We start from the raw sequence: 20,069 nt of genomic DNA, 5'->3' as shown, positions 1-20,069 counted from the left end.
AAATATTCTGGTTCAGATGCATTAAGTGCATGAAAATCTAAGCTATCTTGCAAAGCAAAATCCAAACAACTACCAGACAATCCAGGAGCCCCATGTGAAGCAGAAGCCCTAGAGGTGTCAGAAATCTCACAAAGGTGTGATCTAAATACCTTCAGGTACAGGATCTGTACCTGAAAACAGAAAACACACGGTGCATGGGTAAGCTTTCCCACTGATCCACTGGATCCTGGCCAAAGCACCAAAGACACATGTAGAAGTTGCATACTAGGACACCCACTGAATTGAATGCATAATATTTGGGTTGGGGTTGGGAAAGATGTAAAAGAGGGAGGAGGAAACTCTTAGCATTCTGGATATTTAGCAGAAATTCTGTAGGCATCAGAGCAGAATGCCCTCAAGCCAGTTACTAAAGTGAGGATAGGCCACAGACACTGAATAATTGAACAGGTAAAAGAGCACAGCAATCAAGCTGCTGTCAAACTGTTGGTGGATGGCTCCACAGTGACAAGGCAGCATTAGAGGCTAGTTAAAGGAGACAGTTTTGCACAAGAAGTAAAGTTCTGAATGCTTTCTCCATAGCTGATATAACAACTCACAGACAGACCGAGAACCCAAATTCATCACCCCTTTACAGAGTTCTATTGACATTCTGTCATAACAGTAATGTGCTGACAATAGCTGAAAACCTACAGAGTCACTGGAGCGTAGCATAAAATTGACAAAAAGAAAGCAAAGCAAAAAGTAGCAAGGAAGGGATCTCCCCCTTTAGTGAAAATGAAAATGACCTGCTATGGATGCTGTTTCTCTTGATCTTAAAAAGACAAAAAAAAGAGAGACTGAAGTTGGAAAAGTTACATTTCATGCAGCCAGATTCAGCTACATTCAGTGTAACTAAAAGAAGCGTTGACAGTATTCTCCTACTTTCTTTTTGATTTAGCACAGATTTATGACTTTCTGCTGCTCCTCAAAAGTAAATTTCCACCTGACCAGAAATCCACTCACAGGGAATCTTGTTATTTGGTAATGAAAAACTAAAATCTCTCCCTGTATGTATCTTCTCTTCTTTCTTAATATACTACAGGGAAGGCGGAATTACTAACTTTGCACAGCATTTCAAATGTTAATTGTTAAGTATCCATCAATACCAGAAATAAGACTATGCAAAGAATAGTATCTCCACATCACCTTCCAATAGTGAACAACTCCAGAATCCTGGATATCTCTGCTCTATATTAGGTTTTGCCTCTCTATTCCTTTTGGCCTACTCTCTATATTCAACCAGTTCAGCTGTCTCTCTTCAAATCCTTGATCTTCTTTCCCCCTAAAGTTACAAAAGATCAGGCTGCGGTTATTCAGTCCCACCATTCACCATACCCACCATTCACCATACAATTCACCATACCCATCCTTACACCTGGGAAGGGGTTTAGATTTGGTGGTGGTATCTCACTTCCCAGCTCTCTGGACACAGCCAGACTCCCACAGGCTGCCAATTGTGCAAGCAGGTGTGAAGCTGACCAGTGGGAGCCAGCAGAAAGCCCTGGAGTGGGGCATTCAAAAGGATGGGGGGAGGGCTGTGCCAGCTCAGGATTGACTGGCTCCCAAGTCAGTCTTACAGCCACTGCACAATGGCATAGGGCCCAATCGCTGCACCAGCTTGGGCTGGCACAGCCATCACGTATGGATGGGGCCTGAGCATTCTCCACCATCACCTGCCTCCACAGGCACCATGAAGAGCAGGGCTGCAGATGCAGGAGTGGCCCTGCCACTCCACAAAGCCCCACTGGCCAGAGGCAGGAGGTGGGAGTTTGGACTGGGTCCTTAGCCTAATTATCTAATGATTAAGCAACAAACTCCTCAAGTTAACTTGCAAATATTTAACCCTAGAAGTTCATGCCAGTGTAGTCTACCACTAGGGTTTAATGGGTATATCAACACTTACAATAATAATGTTATGACAGAGCAATCCAGACACCAATAGTTCAATGGATTCCAAGCACAAATGGCTAATGAAACATGAATGAAGGCAGTTGGCTAAAATGGCATTGGTACAACCTGTCAAGAAGGGAACTAAGACTACAATCCTATATATAATTACTTAGTAGTAAGATTCATTGGCTTAGTATCAGACAGCTATGTATGTTCAGCTAAAAAGGAACCATTTCCAGCAAAGTATTAGATCTCTATAATATTCTTTACTATGTTTTTTCCTGGCAAGATCGTAAACTTTTTATAGTTGCATGGCCAGCAAAAATTCAAGAACTGACAATTTTCCATCTATGCATCTCCATGCCAGGAATCACACAAATGTTAAAGGGATACAAGCCCTGCCAGAAAAATGAGGGCAACCATGGAATATTGACTCTACCCTGCCACTTACAGACTAGGTAACACTTAATTTAAAATACTCCTATTCTACAAATCTGTTAAGCAGAAGTCAATTTAACAAATGTAGACCAAAAAGTAGGATGAATAACCAGCATGGGCCAGCAGAGAACTCAGTTTGAATTGCAGAGTCTTTTTGAGGAACCCCAAGTGTTAGTAGAATCAGTTATTTCCCAATCATCCCAGGGCACCCTGGCAGGAAAATCCTCCAGAGCTCTATGGAATCCAATGGCCTCCAGAGGAGGGACCATTTTAATAGGTGCCCCATCATTGCAGGAGGGGAAAGGCTCATGCAAGCCTAAACCTAAGTAGGAAGTGAGTTGTCCATGACAAGTCGATAGACGTTATATCCCACCAGCCCCTTTCAGATCACCATCCAGCTACTTGATCAAGTGTGTTCTATGTAGAGCTGGTGACGTTTTGGGACAGCCCCACTGCAGCCATCGCAGCCATTAAGTCCTGAGGCACCTGGATCTGGCAGCTTTAACATGGATGCTGAAATCCCCAGGAATCCACAACAAATCGGATACCACTTTTATCAGCTCAGGCTGATGGATGGAGCACAGCAGAATGAGCAGTACACCTACATATGCCAAGTGGCAGGGCCTCTTCTGGGCAATGGAATGGGAGACTTCCAGCTCTCCCTGCTTTCACTGGCAATGACTGCAGAATGCACTCCTACCATTACTAAAACTATAAATGTTCCACAACAGCACTAGTGCAGCAGCTCCTGCCCTTGGTCCACTCTGAAGAGCCACACAAGATGAAATATATTTTAATACTGCTCTTCAACAACTATTGACAGAAAAAAGATGTCTTTTATATAGACAATAAAAAGTCTATTCAAGTAGGTAAACAGGTACTGTGATGGGATGGTGAGCTGCTTGTGCGTAAAATCCTGATCCCTCAGAGTTTGGCTAAGTCCCCAAACCTCTGTCTGTGACGGAGCTCCTTAAGCATGGCTCCATCAATCGCTCGTTGAATCGGACAGTGGGCGTTTACGGAACTTCTTCCAGCATAAAAGCTCCTTAACGGAAATGCGTCTTCTGGACTCTCGGCGTGACAGTTTCCGCCGAGGAGTGGGTGTCCCTACGGGAGGTCCTGAAACCTCCCCACTGTTCTCGCTTGAAGTGTCTCTGAGCCCTCCCTCCGACTCACTTTCCCTTGGAACTCCACTTCTCCCCCTGCTGGTCCCCTCCTCCGCTGAGTGGTCTCTCTCACCCTCCATGAGCCCTTTCACCTCCTTCGTCTCAGATGACAGTTCCCTGACATCCACCTCCCCTCCAGGGCCCCCTTCACCCCCTTCCCTCCCCTCCTCTGCGGGAGGCGAGGGAGCAAAACCCCTGAAGGAACCTCCCTCATCTTCCGAAGTTTCGAACACTTCCCTCCACCTTTTGCTGTTTCCGGTTTCCAAGTACTCCTCCTCCTCGGAGTCTGTACCTCCTTCCAACTCCGATTCCCTGAATCCCTCCAGTTCCTCCTCATCGTCGGTGGTGCCAAAGTACTCCCTCCGGAACCTCGCTACTGGCTGAGGTTTCCTGGGGAACCTTTGGTGGAACGTTTCGATCAAGACCTCGTCATGGACCTCCTCTGCCTTCACCCAGGTGTTTTCCGACTCCGGTTCCCCTTCCCACTCGACCAAATACTCCACCTGATTACCCTTCCACCTGGAGTCGATGATTTCCGCCACATCGTTGCGGCTTTCCCTTTCTTCTATGGCTGGCCCCCGTGTGGATACCCCTTCACCTTCCCCCCTGTATGGTGACAGTAATGACCTGTGGAAAACTGGGTGCAGTTTCATGTGGTTCGGTAACCGGAGTCTGAAAGCCACTGGGTTGACCTGTTGGATGACCTCAAATGGTCCCAATCTTTTGGGTCTCAATTTCTTGCAACCCCCCTTGAACGGCAATCCTTGGGTAGATAGCCAGACCCGACTCCCCACCCTAATTGTTTCACCTTCCCTTCTGCTCTTGTCTGCCTGCCTCTTATATTCTTCTTTGGCCCTTTCTAAGTTGTGTTGGAGTTGACGATGGATCGCTTCCATTTCCTCTACAAAAAGTTCAGCGGCCGGAACACTCCATCTCTCTCCTCCTTCCCCTGGAAACGCCCTGGGGTGGCACCCATAATTAGCCAAAAAGGGGCTCATCCCGGTGGACACATTCTCTGCATTATTGTAAGCAAATTCCGCTAGTGCCAACTTTTCGACCCAATCGTTTTCTCTGTCATTGACATAACACCTCAGGTATTGTTGAAGGATACCGTTTGCCCTCTCCGCCTGCCCATTGGTCTCAGGGTGCCTGGCAGTCGAAAAGTTGACCTCTACATGCAACAAGCTCATAAGCTTCCTCCAGAATCTGGACGTGAACTGTTTCCCTCTGTCGGAAACTAGCCTCAAGGGGGCGCCATGCAGCCTAAAAATATGTTCTACAAACAATTTCGCTGTCTCTTCCGCCGTGACTGCATGTGAGCAAGCTACAAAGTGACCCATCTTAGTTAACTGGTCTACTACGACTAGTATGGCGGTTTTCCCCTGGGATTTGGGCAGATCAGTCATAAAATCTATCGACACTGCCTCCCACGGTCGTTCTGGTGTGGGTAACGGTTCTAATAACCCCGCTGGTGCCCGCCTTTCTCCTTTGGCTCTCTGGCATTGGTCACACCTTCTCACATACTCCCGTACATCCTCCCTCACCTTGGGCCACCAAAACTCCCTGGTCACCAACCACATGGTCTTGTGTTGCCCAAAATGCCCCGCCGTGGGATTGTCGTGCAGCTGTTTGAGTACTCTCCCCCTCAATTCCCCTTCGGGTATATATAGCGCCCCTTTGTAATACAATGCCCCGTTTCTTTCTTCAAAACCTCCGGGGTCTTCTCCCTCTCTCCTTAAACCTCTGAGCTTATCCTGGGCGTACTCATCATTTACCGTTCCCTCTACCAGTTCTCTTTGCCCCACCCAGGCCGCACCACACACCCAGTGGTCCTCTGGGATAATATGTCTCTCTTCTGGCGCTCCCTCCCCCTCCAAATATTCAGGTTTGCGAGAGAGAGCGTCCGCTCTGATGTTTTCTGGACCTGGCACATAGCAGATTTCAAAATGGAATTTGGAGAACTCCTGGGCCCATCTCACTTGGCGTTGGTTGAGCACTCGTGCCGTTCTCCAATACTCCAAATTCTTGTGGTCCGTACACACTTGCACCTTATGCTGTGCGCCAATTAGTAAGTGTCTCCATCTCCGGAACGCTTCGTGAATGGCGAGTAGTTCTCGGTCATATACCGTGTAGTTCCTCTCGGATTTGTTCAGCATACGCGAAAAGAAGGCACACGGTCTCCATTCCGACTCATTGCTCCCTGGCTGAAGCAGCACCGCCCCCACCGCCCGGTCTGAGGCATCAGTTTCCACTCTCATGGGTTTTTGTAAATCCACATGCAGGAGCTGTTCTTCCGAAGCGAATGCCTTTTTCAATTCCTCAAAAGCGTGCTCCGCCTCCGCCGTCCAAACGAATTTCTTCTTGCTGCTTAGACAGTCCGTGATGGGAGCCGTTAAGTGGGCAAAGTTCTTGATGAATTTACGGTAAAAGTTCCCAAAACCCTAAGAACCTTTGCACATCTTTTTTCATTTTCGGTGTCTTCCATTCCAGCACCGCCTGGACCTTGCCTGGATCCATGGCTAATCCCTTGTCTGATAGGCGGTACCCCAGGAATTCCACCTCCTTGGTGTGGAACTGACACTTCTCCAATTTCACCCACAACTGGTTTGCTTGCAGCTGGCTCAGCACTTCCCTGACATCCTTTACATGCTGCTCCTCATTCTCTGAATATATCAGCACGTCATCGAGGAATGCCACGCAATTCTTGTAGAGCAAAGGTCCCAGTACATGGTTCATGAGCGATTGAAAACAGGCGGAGCCTGCTTGTAATCCAAAGGGCATAACAAGATATTCGAAAGCCCCTAGGGGGGTGAACATCGTTGTCTTCCATTCATCCCCCTTCTTTATTCGTATCAGGTTGTACGCTCCTCTCAGGTCCAGTTTCGTGAATATCTTTCCCTTCCTCACCCTGGTCAAAATGTCATCAATCCTGGGCATGGGGAAAGTCACTGGTTCTGACACGGCATTCAGCCGCCGGTAGTCCACGACCAATCTCGGTTTATCCGTGTTTTTTTTGTCCACAAAAAACACTGGGCTGCCCCCCACCGCTCTGGACTCTCTGATGAAACCTCTCTTCAGGTTTTTGTCAATAAACTCCCTCAACTCCTGCATTTCCCTGTCTGACATGGCGTACAGCTTGCCCACGGGGAGCTGGGCCCCAGGCACCAGGTTAATTTGGCAGTCAAAGTCTCTATGCGGTGGTAGTTTATCTGCTTCCCTTTCGCTGAAGACCTTGCTCAGGTCAGCGTATTGTTTGGGCACCTTCCCTTTGTCCGCCACTTCCGTCCCTGCTAGGGAGGCTTTTGCCCCTTCTGGCACCTTTCCCTCTTTGCAGTGTTCCAGGCAATGTGCTGACCCAAAGGAGACCACTCTCTGATGCCAGCCCACTAGCGGGTCATGCAACGCTAGCCAGCTCATTCCCAAAATGACTGGCGCCCCTCCCAGGGTGGCTACATTGAACGCTATCCTTTCGGTGTGCCTTGCCACCCTCATAACCATTGGGACGGTCTGTAGGCTAACTTCTCCCCCCAACAGCTCCCTCCCATCTATCGTGGTGACCTGCAGGGGGTTGCTTAAAGGGAGTGTCTGTATCTGGTGTTCAGCTGCAAACTCCTTGCTCATAAAATTACAGGAGCTGCCTGAGTCCAACAGCGCTTTGGTCTTTAGTGGGTATCCGTTTGCCAGCTCTAGCAACACCTCTATTACTAGGGCTGGTCTTGGAGGTTCCGGAGTGGGCACTTTTACTGCTCCTTGGCCTGTCTGCAGTGCCCTGACAGTGGCAGACAGGCGTTGGCTTTTACTGGCTCCTGGACTTCCTCCTCCTTCCCCCCAACAGCTCCCGCCATCCCTTGCCATTCCTTTCTTTGCGGGCAGACTCTGGCAAAGTGACCTGGCTGCTGGCAGAGATAACATTTCTTGGCGCTCTTTCCCTCCTTCTTCCTCCCTTCACTGGGATTTGAAACTGCGCGCGCACGCGCCGTTCCAACTTCCATCGGCTCTCCGGGCGGGAAACTTGGTTCTGGAATCTCTGGAATGCGGAAATCCCTCCAACGCTCTCCTTTCCCCTCCCGCTTCTCCAAGGCTCTTGCCTCCTGGCGCGCTCCAATGGTCAGCGCTGATTTGGTCAGCTGGTCCATAGACTCCGCCCTGGGCGCCCGGGAAAGTTCGTCTTTCACCGCCGAAGAAAGCCCCTCTTCAAAGAGCATTTGAATGGGTTCCGCCGATAAGTCCCACCCCAATTTATGTATCAACATTGTAAACTCAGTCCAGTACTCACGAACCGGTCGGCTCCCCTGTTTGCAAGCCATCAATTGCCTGCGCACCAGTCCCTGTTCAATCTCGCTGGAAAACATCAAATCCATGGCGCGAAAAAACTTCCTCGCGTCCTTCAGCATGTCACTATTCCCTGCCATCAGGGGCCTCACCCAGTCTCTCGCCCCCCCTTCGAGATGGCCAATCACAAACGCCACTCGCGATGCCTCATCGGGAAAGTCGTTAAACTGCAGTTCGAGAGCATACTGCATCTCTGTCCTAAAGGCTTGGTAGTTCCTGGGGTCCCCCCCAAACTTCTGCACCATTCCTGGCATCTTTCTTGCTAGTGTAGCGCCTTTTGCCTTTTCTGCATCCTGCGCCCTCCTTTCTTCTAGCCTCGCCGTTTGCATTGCTAGCTGGAGTTCCAACACTCTGTACCTTTCTTCCAGACTTGGACTTTCTCCAGCTCCTGCTGCTCCTCCGGCTCCGGCTGGGTTGCTCATGATGCCTCTCTGCACAAGCTGCTTTCAGAGACTGTCCGATTGCTGTGATGGGATGGTGAGCTGCTTGTGCGTAAAATCCTGATCCCTCAGAGTTTGGCTAAGTCCCCAAACCTCTGTCTGTGACGGAGCTCCTTAAGCATGGCTCCATCAATCGCTCGTTGAATCGGACAGTGGGCGTTTACGGAACTTCTTCCAGCATAAAAGCTCCTTAACGGAAACGCGTCTTCTGGACTCTCGGCGTGACAGTTTCCGCCGAGGAGTGGGTGTCCCTACGGGAGGTCCTGAAACCTCCCCACTGTTCTCGCTTGAAGTGTCTCTGAGCCCTCCCTCCGACTCACTTTCCCTTGGAACTCCACTTCTCCCCCTGCTGGTCCCCTCCTCCGCTGAGTGGTCTCTCTCACCCTCCATGAGCCCTTTCACCTCCTTCGTCTCAGATGACAGTTCCCTGACAGGTACATTTCTGCCCATTCAACAACTTAAAACCAATTCCTTTACCTCTGATCAATACTGGGACACTTTTTCTAATGGAATTTCCTTACCTTTAAGGCCTCTTTCTCTTTTTCTATCCGCTGGTGGTCCAGGTGCATTTTCACAAGAGCTGCCTCTTTAGCAGAGATCTCTTCTTTCAGCTGGTCTACCTGGTGTGTCATAATCTTCAGCTTCTTTCTCATTTCATTGATTTCATCCTAACATGACAGAATTGAGGGCTTACTATATGCAGGTACCAATGGCTCTAAAGCAGTGATAGATATAAAATCCACATTTTTCTTTCAGCATAGCCATACTCCACCCCAGAGCCAGTCCAGGAGGATACCATGAACAATGCCATCAAAAGCCAGAAAAATATCAAGAAGCAGGAGCAAGGTCTCAGGCCCCTGTCTGATATAAAGGTATAATACAATGACAAAATAAGAACTCTGGTTCTCACTTAGGTAAATGCAACATAACAAATATCACACACACAAACACACACATCCTTTGAAACTAGAGCTTATCATGTGATATACACATCATCACTCATGTAAAGAGAACACGAGAAAGCTGAGTATAATCCTAGATATGTTACAAATCCTCATGAAGAAAGCCAGCTATTTTAAAAGTTGGTATGCACATATGGTTCCAAATCTACTACTATGGTAATGAAAATGGAAAAGCTCCCATGAATTTTGCAAAGCTTGAGGTTACATTCGTTTAAATTAACAAGCAACAGTTCCCAAAACCAGAATGATCCAAAAATGTGAAACCATCCTAGCAAGTACTGAAATTCAGCCACAACTCCTTTATCAAATGGCTTTACTGTGTCTGAGCTTATGATACCCTGGAGATCAGAAACAGTGTGAACAGGGTTGGGCAATGGGGGAATTTTCCTTATTAAATAATCTGAAAATGCCTACCAAGAGGTTTGCTTTCTCAAACAAGCTTGCACCAATTAAGCTTATATCCCAAGAGAGATGACAATTCTGCATAGTTTTTCAGATAAGACCATCTTTGTTTTCATGGCTGGCTGGCTTGTTACTGAACTATGAATGATGGTCTTATTGCTATAGCATAGCTTGACTATACTATAAAAGTTATGTTCAGCTACAGATGTTTTCTCCTACTCCTGAATTTTGCAATTCATGCTAACTGAATCCTCTTGCTCCCCACACTCTTTTGAAATAAATTAACACCTTATAGATGCCATAATTACCCACTTCCATTTGGGCAAGGGCTATATTCCTAGCCAGGTACAAGCCTGTGCAAGAAATTCCCTAGTCAAATTTAAATTATGTTCTCCTTACTAGGCCACCTTTGTAGCTACTTCCTTAATAATTTGATGGGCTAACTTTCCCTCAGAAAAAAATCTGTATCTTTTTCCTTCATGCTGCAATGACAGCTTTTCCCTACTACAGAAAATAATTTGTTGCTTAATATTGGTTTATACATGTCTATTGATTCTTCACACAAAGCTGAAGACAAAAGGAAATTGATGGTTGAGCTATCAATCTGATACAGTCTTGTTTGACTCTCCTTTAGTCCCCTGGAGCTTTGGATGCCCCTTGGCAGACACTTTCAAGGCATCTACTTTAAAACAATACTATATTCAGATAATCATATCATTCAAGAGCATTTATTTGTAATGTTCTTGAGCTAGGCCACCTGAAAAATGGTTCCCTTCTCCACTGGGTACAAATTTCTAGATCATCTTTAGAGGACATCTGATATGGAAAGCTCTCCTGTAATCCAGAACCACCAGAGACTTGTCACTTTCCTAATTTGACTCCTGACATCTCTTCATCTTTCAAAGACATACATGTAAAGATAGTATCGTGGATGGTCCCCTGCAGCCACCTAGACTCTATGTTCTAGAGCAGAGCTTTCCAAACTTTTCATGTTGGTGACACACTTTTTAGACATGCATCCTTTCGCAGCACAGTAATTGAGTTTTAGTAGCAAACTAGAGGTTAAACTAACCCCTTTCTAGCCCTGGGAGGAGCGTGGGGAGCATTCACATGACACACCTACACAGTGCAGCTGACACGTTAATGTGTTGCAACACACAGTTTGGAAAGCTCTGCTCTAGAGTCATGATTGTTTGCATAAACAGTCAGGTCAATGTGGCTGAGGTTTGTAATATAACTTTTCCCACAGGAGGGACAAAGATATGAAAACAATCATGCCAACATTGTTATATCTTCTAGATATTAACCAAGAATGGGTGGCTCAAGTGGAGGCTGGGCTATAGGACCACAGCCCTCCTACTGAAAATATCAAGCCATTAAAAATAATAATGATCCTCAAAAACTCAAAGCCACACGCTTTTTCCGTCCCACACACATTTTATACTGTCTTTAATTTACAGAGTCATTTCTGTCAATCTGAAAATTGCAGCCCTCCCATGTCAAAATGTTACCAGCCACCACTGCATGGCTCAACTAAAATGGGAAACAAACTTAGTAAGAGAACTGCTTTTTAGTACCTGGGCTTCGATCAAATTTTTACTGTAGAGGTTTCTGTCTGATCTCACAGCTTCATAGAGGTTCTGTTGCTGTTTTAATTTTGTTTCAGACTCTGCTATCTGCTTTTTATAGTCAAAGATCTGCATTTCCCGCACTTTGATATCTTCCATGTGATGGAGGACCTGTCAGAGAAAGCATAAAATAAATATCATTAAACCATCCTTCTATGACGACTAGCAGTGCTCTATATACAGACTTAACTGCAAATACAAAGATTTCTGTTCAACCAGACAGATTTGGGCTAAGGTCTGGATTATATTTACAGACTTTATTGTGTTGTAAAAGAATGCAGCTGCAATCTGAAGGAGGAGACTAGCATGGGAAGGCAGGATCATAACCTTTCCCCACACACCATTTTCCCACTGAAAATTGTCTCTACTCAGCTTTTCCCCAACAGGATCTCCCGAGATCTTTCCCCCAACAGGAATAAAAGCAGCTGGGAAGAGGTCAAGTCCACTTTGCAATTATTAAAAAGATTTTTGCAGTGTAATCTTATGCATATATACTTGTAAATAAGCTGCATTGCATTCAGAGGGATATGCTCCTAGGTAAATGAGTAGAGGATTGCAACCTCTGTGTAAAGGTAAGGTAAAGGACCCCTGGACGGTTAAGTCCAGTCAGAGGCGACTATGGGGTTGCTGTGCTCAACTCACTTTCAGGCCAAGGGAGCCGGCATTTGTCCACAGACAGCTTTCCAGGTCATGTGGCCAGCATGACTAAACTGCTTCTGGCGCAACGGAACACCATGACGGAAACCAGAGCGCACGGAAAGGCCATTTACCTTCCCGCTACAGCAGTACCTATTTATATACTTGCACTGGCGTGCTTTCGAACTGCCAGGTTGGCAAGAGCTGGGACAGAACAACAGGAGCTCACCTCATCATGTGGATTCTAACCACTGACCTTCCAATCAGCAAGCCCAAGAGGCTCAGTGGTTTAGACCACAGCACCACAGCGTCCTGCAACCTCTGTGTATATGTATATGTATATACACGTGTGCATATAGTTAATATGAAATGAAACCGCATGTTATGAAGAATGCAACATTGCTGACTTTCTCTCATTTGTAGTGACCCAGTTGTTTGAACTGTCTATTGACAGATTTCAAATTTGTTGCTGAAAACTAGCCTAGGAATCAATACATCACCTTAGTAATGAATCTTGCCCTCTGCCAAAGTGTGAAATGGTTGTCTTAAGGAGCTGCAATTATTTTCGAATAGAGGAGAGCAAAGTACAGTTTTTTTAAAAAAAAGGTGTCTACATGGATCATTTTAGCCAATGAATACTCTTTATACGGTCAGTGCAATTTAATAATCTTGGACAGCTCTGTGTTATAACTTCAGGTGCGCATGAGAATCCTCAGTATCTGAGCTACTATGGGCTCTTGTCATTCTCATTTATCATAACTGTCAATCCGGATATCCCATTGTACTGCATACCTCTTTGCAAGGATAAAAACAGCCAAAATTATTTGCCTAATCATATCACAATTCACCTTTCTTAAGGAAAACAAGCATTTGAAGGAGAAAACATGGAGACAATGAGTGGAAGCAGATCATCTGGAATGCACTGGACAGTTTGCCATGAAGAAATTGAAGGTGTCACAAACACTTAAATCTTAATACCTCTCCAGCATATTTTTTTACACTATACTATATTGATAGGGAAGAAGGAAAATTGCCTTCTTACAGAGCAGGGCACATATGAGCTCTCAAATTAAGCAAGGAGAGCATAGAACCTCCAAATAGTGAAGTTCATAAGATATGAAACTGGCAGGAAAAACATTTTACTACTACAGCTTCCTCTTGGAAAATATGCATTCCTGTTCGTCTCTGCCATGCAAGATACTGGAAGAAACCTATCTCTAGCACCAAGGTTTTTTGTGCTTTCTTGTACAAAATCCCCCCTCCCATATAATTATTTACATATATGCTATGTAGTTTCCACTTCATTTATCCAACTGACTGGGGAGAGCTATACAAACTTTGCAGTAATGAGAGACATGGGAATATTTTAAAAATGTATTTTCACTAATAAAACTCATAAGGAGAAGCCAGAGAAATCTGATACATTTTAAATTTCAGATATCTGAGGTTCTGGAAATGGTTTCTTCATTACCTTGACATTAGATGGTAATGAAACAGATTGCTGGAATTCGTCCACCCTGCCTAGCTTCCTTGCATTGAGGCCTATTGTTTAAATTCATAAATTTATGTTCATGAACCTTCAAAGGAAGAGATAACATTAATGTTCAGAACAGCTACTCAGTAGTAGACCTTGCAACCAGCACATTTGTCTATGCTGAAAGAATTCAAGCTTTGCTAGTGTATAGTAGGGTTATCAGTGTGCAAGCTTTGGGGCGAATGCTTAATTAATTGATTACCAGATACCTCTAACCAACTCAGGAGATAAAGTACATCTAAATATAGAAAGTTTTATTGCAGAAGTGGCAATGGTACTCAAGTGCATTTGTTGCTGACTGCAGAGATGCCTAAAAACTGCTTACAGTTTAAAACAAAAGCAGACACCCAGCTTATAATTTAACTCCTACTCCTACCTTTTGCTTTTTCCTGTTAAAAACAAGTTGCCAATAGCAATAAAAGTGAACTCAAAATCAATAAAGTGTATTTCAAATCTGAAGCCTAGCTTAGTGATTATATAGGCTGAAGCAAAATTAGAAAACAGATCACTGAATTGTAACCATGCATCTTGGGAGTTGATGAACAAAAGTACAATAATAAACTACTTTACTATGTTTTACAAGTTGGCATCCATGGTTCTGAGGCTGACTGTGCTTTCATAAGAATTTATAAAATTATTGCGTGGGAGTAACACCTCTCCAATAACTCTCAAACTGGAACTGGATGAATTAATGGATATTTTATTATGAATAACTCAAGAGTTGTCAACTGAGATTAGGAAAACATTTCCCTTACAATGCTGAGTTCTTCTTTTTTTTCTGAGAACTCTGTAATAATCTCCTTCACAGATAGCATGTTGGGAAGAATGCACAAAGTATCACTTGATGAGCTTCAGTAGAGTGATTTTGCATTGAAGGTCAGATTTTCAACTGCCATACATACATGGAGCTGGATTGGAACAGACTGCTTATTTACTGACACAAATATCTGTCTTCTTAGGACAATGTGCCATGACTCAAGTAACTTGTACCATCTGAAATAGTTTTACTAATTCAAATGCATTTTTAAAATTCTAGATTCACTTTTGGCATAGCACCTGTTATTCACACTTGGTCAATTTGCTGGAGGTTGTCATCTGTAAAGGTAATCTGAATCCTCTGCTCTTCGGCATGATTCAATGAACTAATGAACTCTAACATTTCTTCATCAGAAACTCATATGAAACTGTAAATATTAAACTTCCTGGATTTCAATGTACTGATCTTGTACAGGGTGTAATCATCTCAGGCTGAAAGCAGTCAGCATCCTTCCACAGTGCACAATGTACATCAAGCAACCTATCTAGCAAACTGATGTGCCTAAATTGGAATAAGAAGCCTGGAGAGGGTTGTTTCTCTCACAAACAATTTGGCACATCATACATTATTTGCAAATCAGTATATAAGTTTTGGAAACTGATCTACAACATTAAAAAATCTGAAAGAAAACCTCAGTTGTGACTAGATCAGTTGAAAAAATAGACTAAATTATTTGATCCTGGGAAGCTCTCTGGGGTCAACTAGAACAATATAAAAAGGCAATTGCTTCTGAGTTGCTTCAAAGCACAGAAGTATTAGCTCTATAGCCGGCCACTGGTTCTGTCAATATCCTCATACTAGGAAGCCAGATTTAGGACAATTTGCATTAGTGCTTTTGTTCGGCCCAGACATCATGTGCCATGGTGCTTCTGCTACCTTTGCCATAGCCCTGATCAAGGCTTTTTGCAGCAGGAACTCACCAGAACTTAGTTCTGGCACCTCTCAGGTGGGCACCACTGCCATTCTAAGAGAATAAGGGAGGTGTTCATGGTGAGTTCTGGCACCTCTTTTCCAGAAAAATACCACTGGCCCTGATCTATTTGTATTTTGCTTTTCACCCGCCATTTTCACCAACTACTGTGCAATCCTAAGCATGCATACCCAGAAATAAATCACAGAATTCATTAAGTTTTACTTTCCTGTAACTATGCTTCGGAGTGCAGCCATTGTTAAATGAACTAAGTTGCTTATCACAAATTCTGCGTTGGATCTACATTATTTGCTTCACTTACTACTAAGCAATCTTGTCTTTCAGACTACATTTGAAAGGTTACTTTGCAGAGCATTACTTGTACTCTGGGGACCAGGATATCTAAAGGATTGCCTTACCCACTATATACCAGCCTGGCAACTGCATTCCTCAGCTGAGAGTACCACACACCCCAGAAGTGTGCTCAGGCTATAGCAGAAACTGGGCTTTTAGTGTTGTCACACCAGCTCTGTGGAATTACATAAGATATGCACCTAGAGTGATACTGTTTAGGCACCTACTAAAGACATTTTTGTTTAGGAAAGTTTTCCCTGAAGCATAATTAGCCATTTATGAAGATCAATTTTATATTTGATTAAATGGTTTCATTGTTTTTAGAGTCTGTATGGATAGTTTTATTGTTTTAGAATTCTGTTTTTACTAATACACTGCTTTGATGGCTTTATGCCATGAAGTGTTCTATAAAAACATTTAATAATAATACAGTGAAAAACAGTAATAAAGGAAAAGAGATATATTAATTGTCCTACATAGAAAACTAGCCCTGTAATGTGTGCCCACATGAATAGCTTTATCTTCCATCAATCTTCTTTTAATTAAACTATTTATTTATTTCATATATCAAGTTCTTGCAAATGCATTATGTATTATGTGGCACCTAGAGTAGCGCCTATTCTGCTGAGTTAAAGCAGTCTATTGGTACATGTGGCATAAGGTGATCTCACAGGTATACTTCTTCCAAATAGTTAGGAGCCTTGTATACAAATAGTAACACCTTTAACCCAGCCCAGCCCTGTAGCAAACCAGCAACCAGTGCAGATCATTCAAATTTGTGTCATCACTACAGGTTGTTGGAGCTCATTCCATTGTTTCAATTATGTGCTGTGTGGAGAAATACTTTGTCCTGAATCTTTCAACATTCAGCTTCTTTGGATGCCTACAAATTCTAGTGCTATGTTATGCTACTTCCTTGACCTAACAATGGTCACAAGTTTGGGGCTTTATATACTGAATTATCAGTATATAATATCAACAACCTCGGATACGCAGATGACACAACCTTGATGGCAGAAAGTGAGGAGGAATTAAAGAACCTTTCAATGAAGGTGAAAGAGGAAAGCGCAAAATATGGTCTGAAGCTCAACATCAAAAAAACGAAGATCATGGCCACTGGGCCTATCACCTCCTGGCAAATAGAAGGGGAAGAAATGGAGGCAGTGAGAGATTTTACTTTCTTGGGTTCCATGATCACTGCAGATGGTGACAGCAGTCATGAAATTAAAAAACGTCTGCTTCTTGGGAGAAAAGCAATGACAAACCTAGACAGCATCTTAAAAAGCAGAGATATCACCTTGCCAACAAAGGTCCATGTAGTTAAAGCTATGGTTTTTCCAGTAGTGATGTATGGAAGTGAGAGCTGGACCATAAAGAAGGCTGATCGCCGAAGAATTGATGCTTTTGAATTATGGTGCTGGAGGAGACGCTTGAGAGTCCCATGGACTACAAGAAGATCAAACCTATCCATTCTGAAGGAAATCAGCCCTGAATGCTCACTGGAAGGACAGATCGTGAAGCTGAGGCTCCAATACTTTGGCCACCTCATGAGAAGAGAAGACTCCCAGGAAAAGACCCTTATGCTGGGAAAGATTGAGGGCACTAGGAGAAGGGGACGACAGAGGATGAGATGGTTGGACAGTGTTCTCGAAGCTACCAACATGAGTTTGACCAAACTGTGGGAGGCAGTGGAAGACAGGAGTGCATGGCATGCTCTGGTCCATGGGGTCATGAAGAGTCGGTCACGACTAAATGACTAAATAACAACAACAACATACTGAACTAAAGATTTTGAGAGTTACTATTATTTTGGAGCTCCCAGGTGGATTGTTTATTCGCACAAAACCTGATTGTTACACAACAATTTCTAGCACAAATATCCCATTACCTTTTTAATAGCAACATGTTTGGTAAGAAAGGTGATGGAAAATTGCACTAGAAAGCATGGGATAATAACCACTAGTTGGCAATATCATAAAACTTCAACACAAACATATCAGGATGAATACTCAATAAACAGACAATGCTGTATAATTTCTGCTCAAGTTGTGTGTGAATATATCAGCATGATTGCTCAATAAGCAGCTGGTTTGGAAAGTCCCCAAGTCTCCTAAACATAGAAATTTGGCAGGGAAATCATGCTTTGTTATGGATAAGCTTCTCAGACAAAGGGAAAAAGGGAAGAAGCACTGAAGGGAATGCAGTAAACATCAAAATCACCAAAATCGTATTCATTATGTTCTTCTTTCACAGTTTTATTTGTGCAACCTATTGGCAATTTTTAGGTATTAGCATTTTTGCTCCTTGGTTTTTATAAGTAGCTAGAGAGTACCATATGAAATGCATTCAATGATAAAACAGATCTTGAGCTAATTCTCACTTAAAGTTGGTGATCTATAAACATCCTGATCTTTTTGCAAAATGTATTTGCACCAGCTATGTGCCAAGACTGTCCAAAGTCAGAATTCACCTGTATTTTTTTTCTTGGTTTATGATGTTTCCTTTTTGGACTGGAATTACATATACACAAACTTGGACAATCACCTTTAGTTATAAGGCCCTTTCTGAGGTGGCAGCAATGACTGATGTGCCTTGTTCATAACAGGCCTCAATAATCTTTTTTAAGAATACCCAAGAGTTCTTAATATTCCTTCCTATGGTTAACATCAACTGTGGTGCAGCACTGAAAGGGCCATGGCTCCTGTTGCTGGCATCCATCTGTCAAACATGCATGCATGCATACATACATACATATATACATACATAGCTCTTTATCTCTAGGCCAAGGAAGTAGGCCAATGTAAATGTAAAATGTAAAAATCATGCTACCACATAAAAAATCCTCTTCTTGCTTACTTAACAAATCAAGAGACTGTGGACAGGTGATCACATCAATTTCTCTCACTTTCCACACACACACACATACTGATACACAGTATGTAATGCTATTGATAAGGATTTACTGCCATAAACTCAAGACAATTTAAGATACCAAAATAATAACAAATCTTACTTAAATGGGATTGTTATTACAAGGAATTTATACATGCTGTCATACAAGAAGGCACATATCTGTTAATCAGATGGATACAGAAAGTAATCATAAAGTGAGCAGGGAATAACATTGAGTAGAAAACAGACTGGAAGCTAGCATGCCTGTCAGTGAGTTTTATGTAGAGCTCTTCAGTCAGTTCTCAAGCAAATAACAGAGCATTTTACAGTCACATAGCAGGGCAAGCAAGCAAGAAAGCTCCACCTAACCAGCTTGAGTGAACAAAAGAGGCTATGACATAGCTTCTGCAAAAATTCACAACTTGTGTTTTGTTCAACAGATCGGATTCAAGTTACATACTGAGAAGTAACAGCTTTTTATGCAGGGAGATAAGTCTAGATATCCGCATGGCCAATCTAACTAACCCTGCTTAATTATACAGTGGTACCTCGCAAGACGAATGCCTCGTAAGACGAAAAGCTCGCAAGACGAAAGAGTTTTTCGTTTTTTGAGTTGCTTTGCAAGACGAATTTCCCTATGGGCTTGCTTCGCAAGACGAAAACATCTTGCGAGTTTGTTTCCTTTTTCTTAAAACCGTTAATACCCAGGGAATCCGTGCTTCGCAATACAAAAAATTCGCAAGACGAAAAAACTCGAACGAATTAATTTCGTCTTGCGAGGTACCACTGTAATGCCATGTCCTTTATATTACTGAGAAAAGAGTAAGTTATTTTATAGTGGATAAATAATTAATACACAAGCAATTTCACCTTAAGTGCACGAAGCCAGGAGATATCTGTGTATAAATGTTAGTGGTTGAGGTATGGGCTGTACTACAAAAGCAACAAGCTAATGAGTGCAGGGTAAGGTTGGAGGAGAGCAAGAGGGAAAGCTTTTTCCCACTTGCCCAAGCTTTCAGATAAAAAATGCAAAAAAAACCCTTATATAGTCATTCAGGATTTAACAGCTGTAACAACCTAACAATGTCTCTCAAATGGGAAGAGAAATGAAGGGCAAGCAATTTTCTAGGGAGCACTTGCCTTTCTTTGTCCCTCTACATGCTATCTGAGGCCTGATAAGACATGCTCTGCACAGCTCCTTGTAATCTCTGCAGGCTCTTCACCCCTTTTCTCCCATTTCCGCATGCCTGCTAATTCACAAAATCCCATGCATCCTGCTTATATGTTCCAACAAAAACAAAATTATTCTGTCCCCAACCAGCAAATTTTTCACATCATGCAAAACATGTTAGTTAAGTAAAAAGATGTCAATTTTCTTAATCTGCATAATTTACTCCCATCACAGAATTATAGTTTTTTCTGGCAGCATAATTAAGTATGTTTATTTTAGATCCTAGATCTCTTGATTAGCCAAGTAACAGGAGGGTTTTTAGGACACTAACTGTAGATACCAGAATGTATGCTTAAGTGGACTTTTTAAGATGTAAAGAACATGCAGAGGAATAAGTATAACTCACTGGAACTTTATTTTTGTACCCTAAAGACCACTGAGAGGACCTTGGCAAAATC

At 43.4% G+C, this 20,069-nt stretch overlaps 1 protein-coding gene across 1 annotated transcript in view; it reads right to left on the bottom strand.

Moving 5' to 3' along the window:
• The window catches only part of CFAP58 (cilia and flagella associated protein 58), a 168,665-nt gene that overhangs the window by 43,705 nt on the left and 104,891 nt on the right, over window positions 1–20,069 (bottom strand). Inside the window, exons 2-3 of the mRNA XM_083616650.1 lie at window positions 11,247–11,410; window positions 8,827–8,973 (exon numbers count right to left, since the gene is read on the bottom strand). Of these exons, the coding sequence (XP_083472776.1) occupies window positions 8,827–8,973; window positions 11,247–11,396 (297 nt within the window). The 5' untranslated portion in view covers window positions 11,397–11,410. The remainder of the gene's footprint in view (window positions 1–8,826; window positions 8,974–11,246; window positions 11,411–20,069) is intronic.

Source organism: Podarcis filfolensis (genome assembly GCF_964270895.1).
Source record: "Podarcis filfolensis genome assembly, chromosome: 5".
NCBI classification, from domain to species: domain Eukaryota; kingdom Metazoa; phylum Chordata; class Lepidosauria; order Squamata; family Lacertidae; genus Podarcis; species Podarcis filfolensis.
The sequence above is the reverse complement of the archived record's forward strand: the minus strand, read 5'-3'. Positions and strand labels throughout refer to the sequence as shown.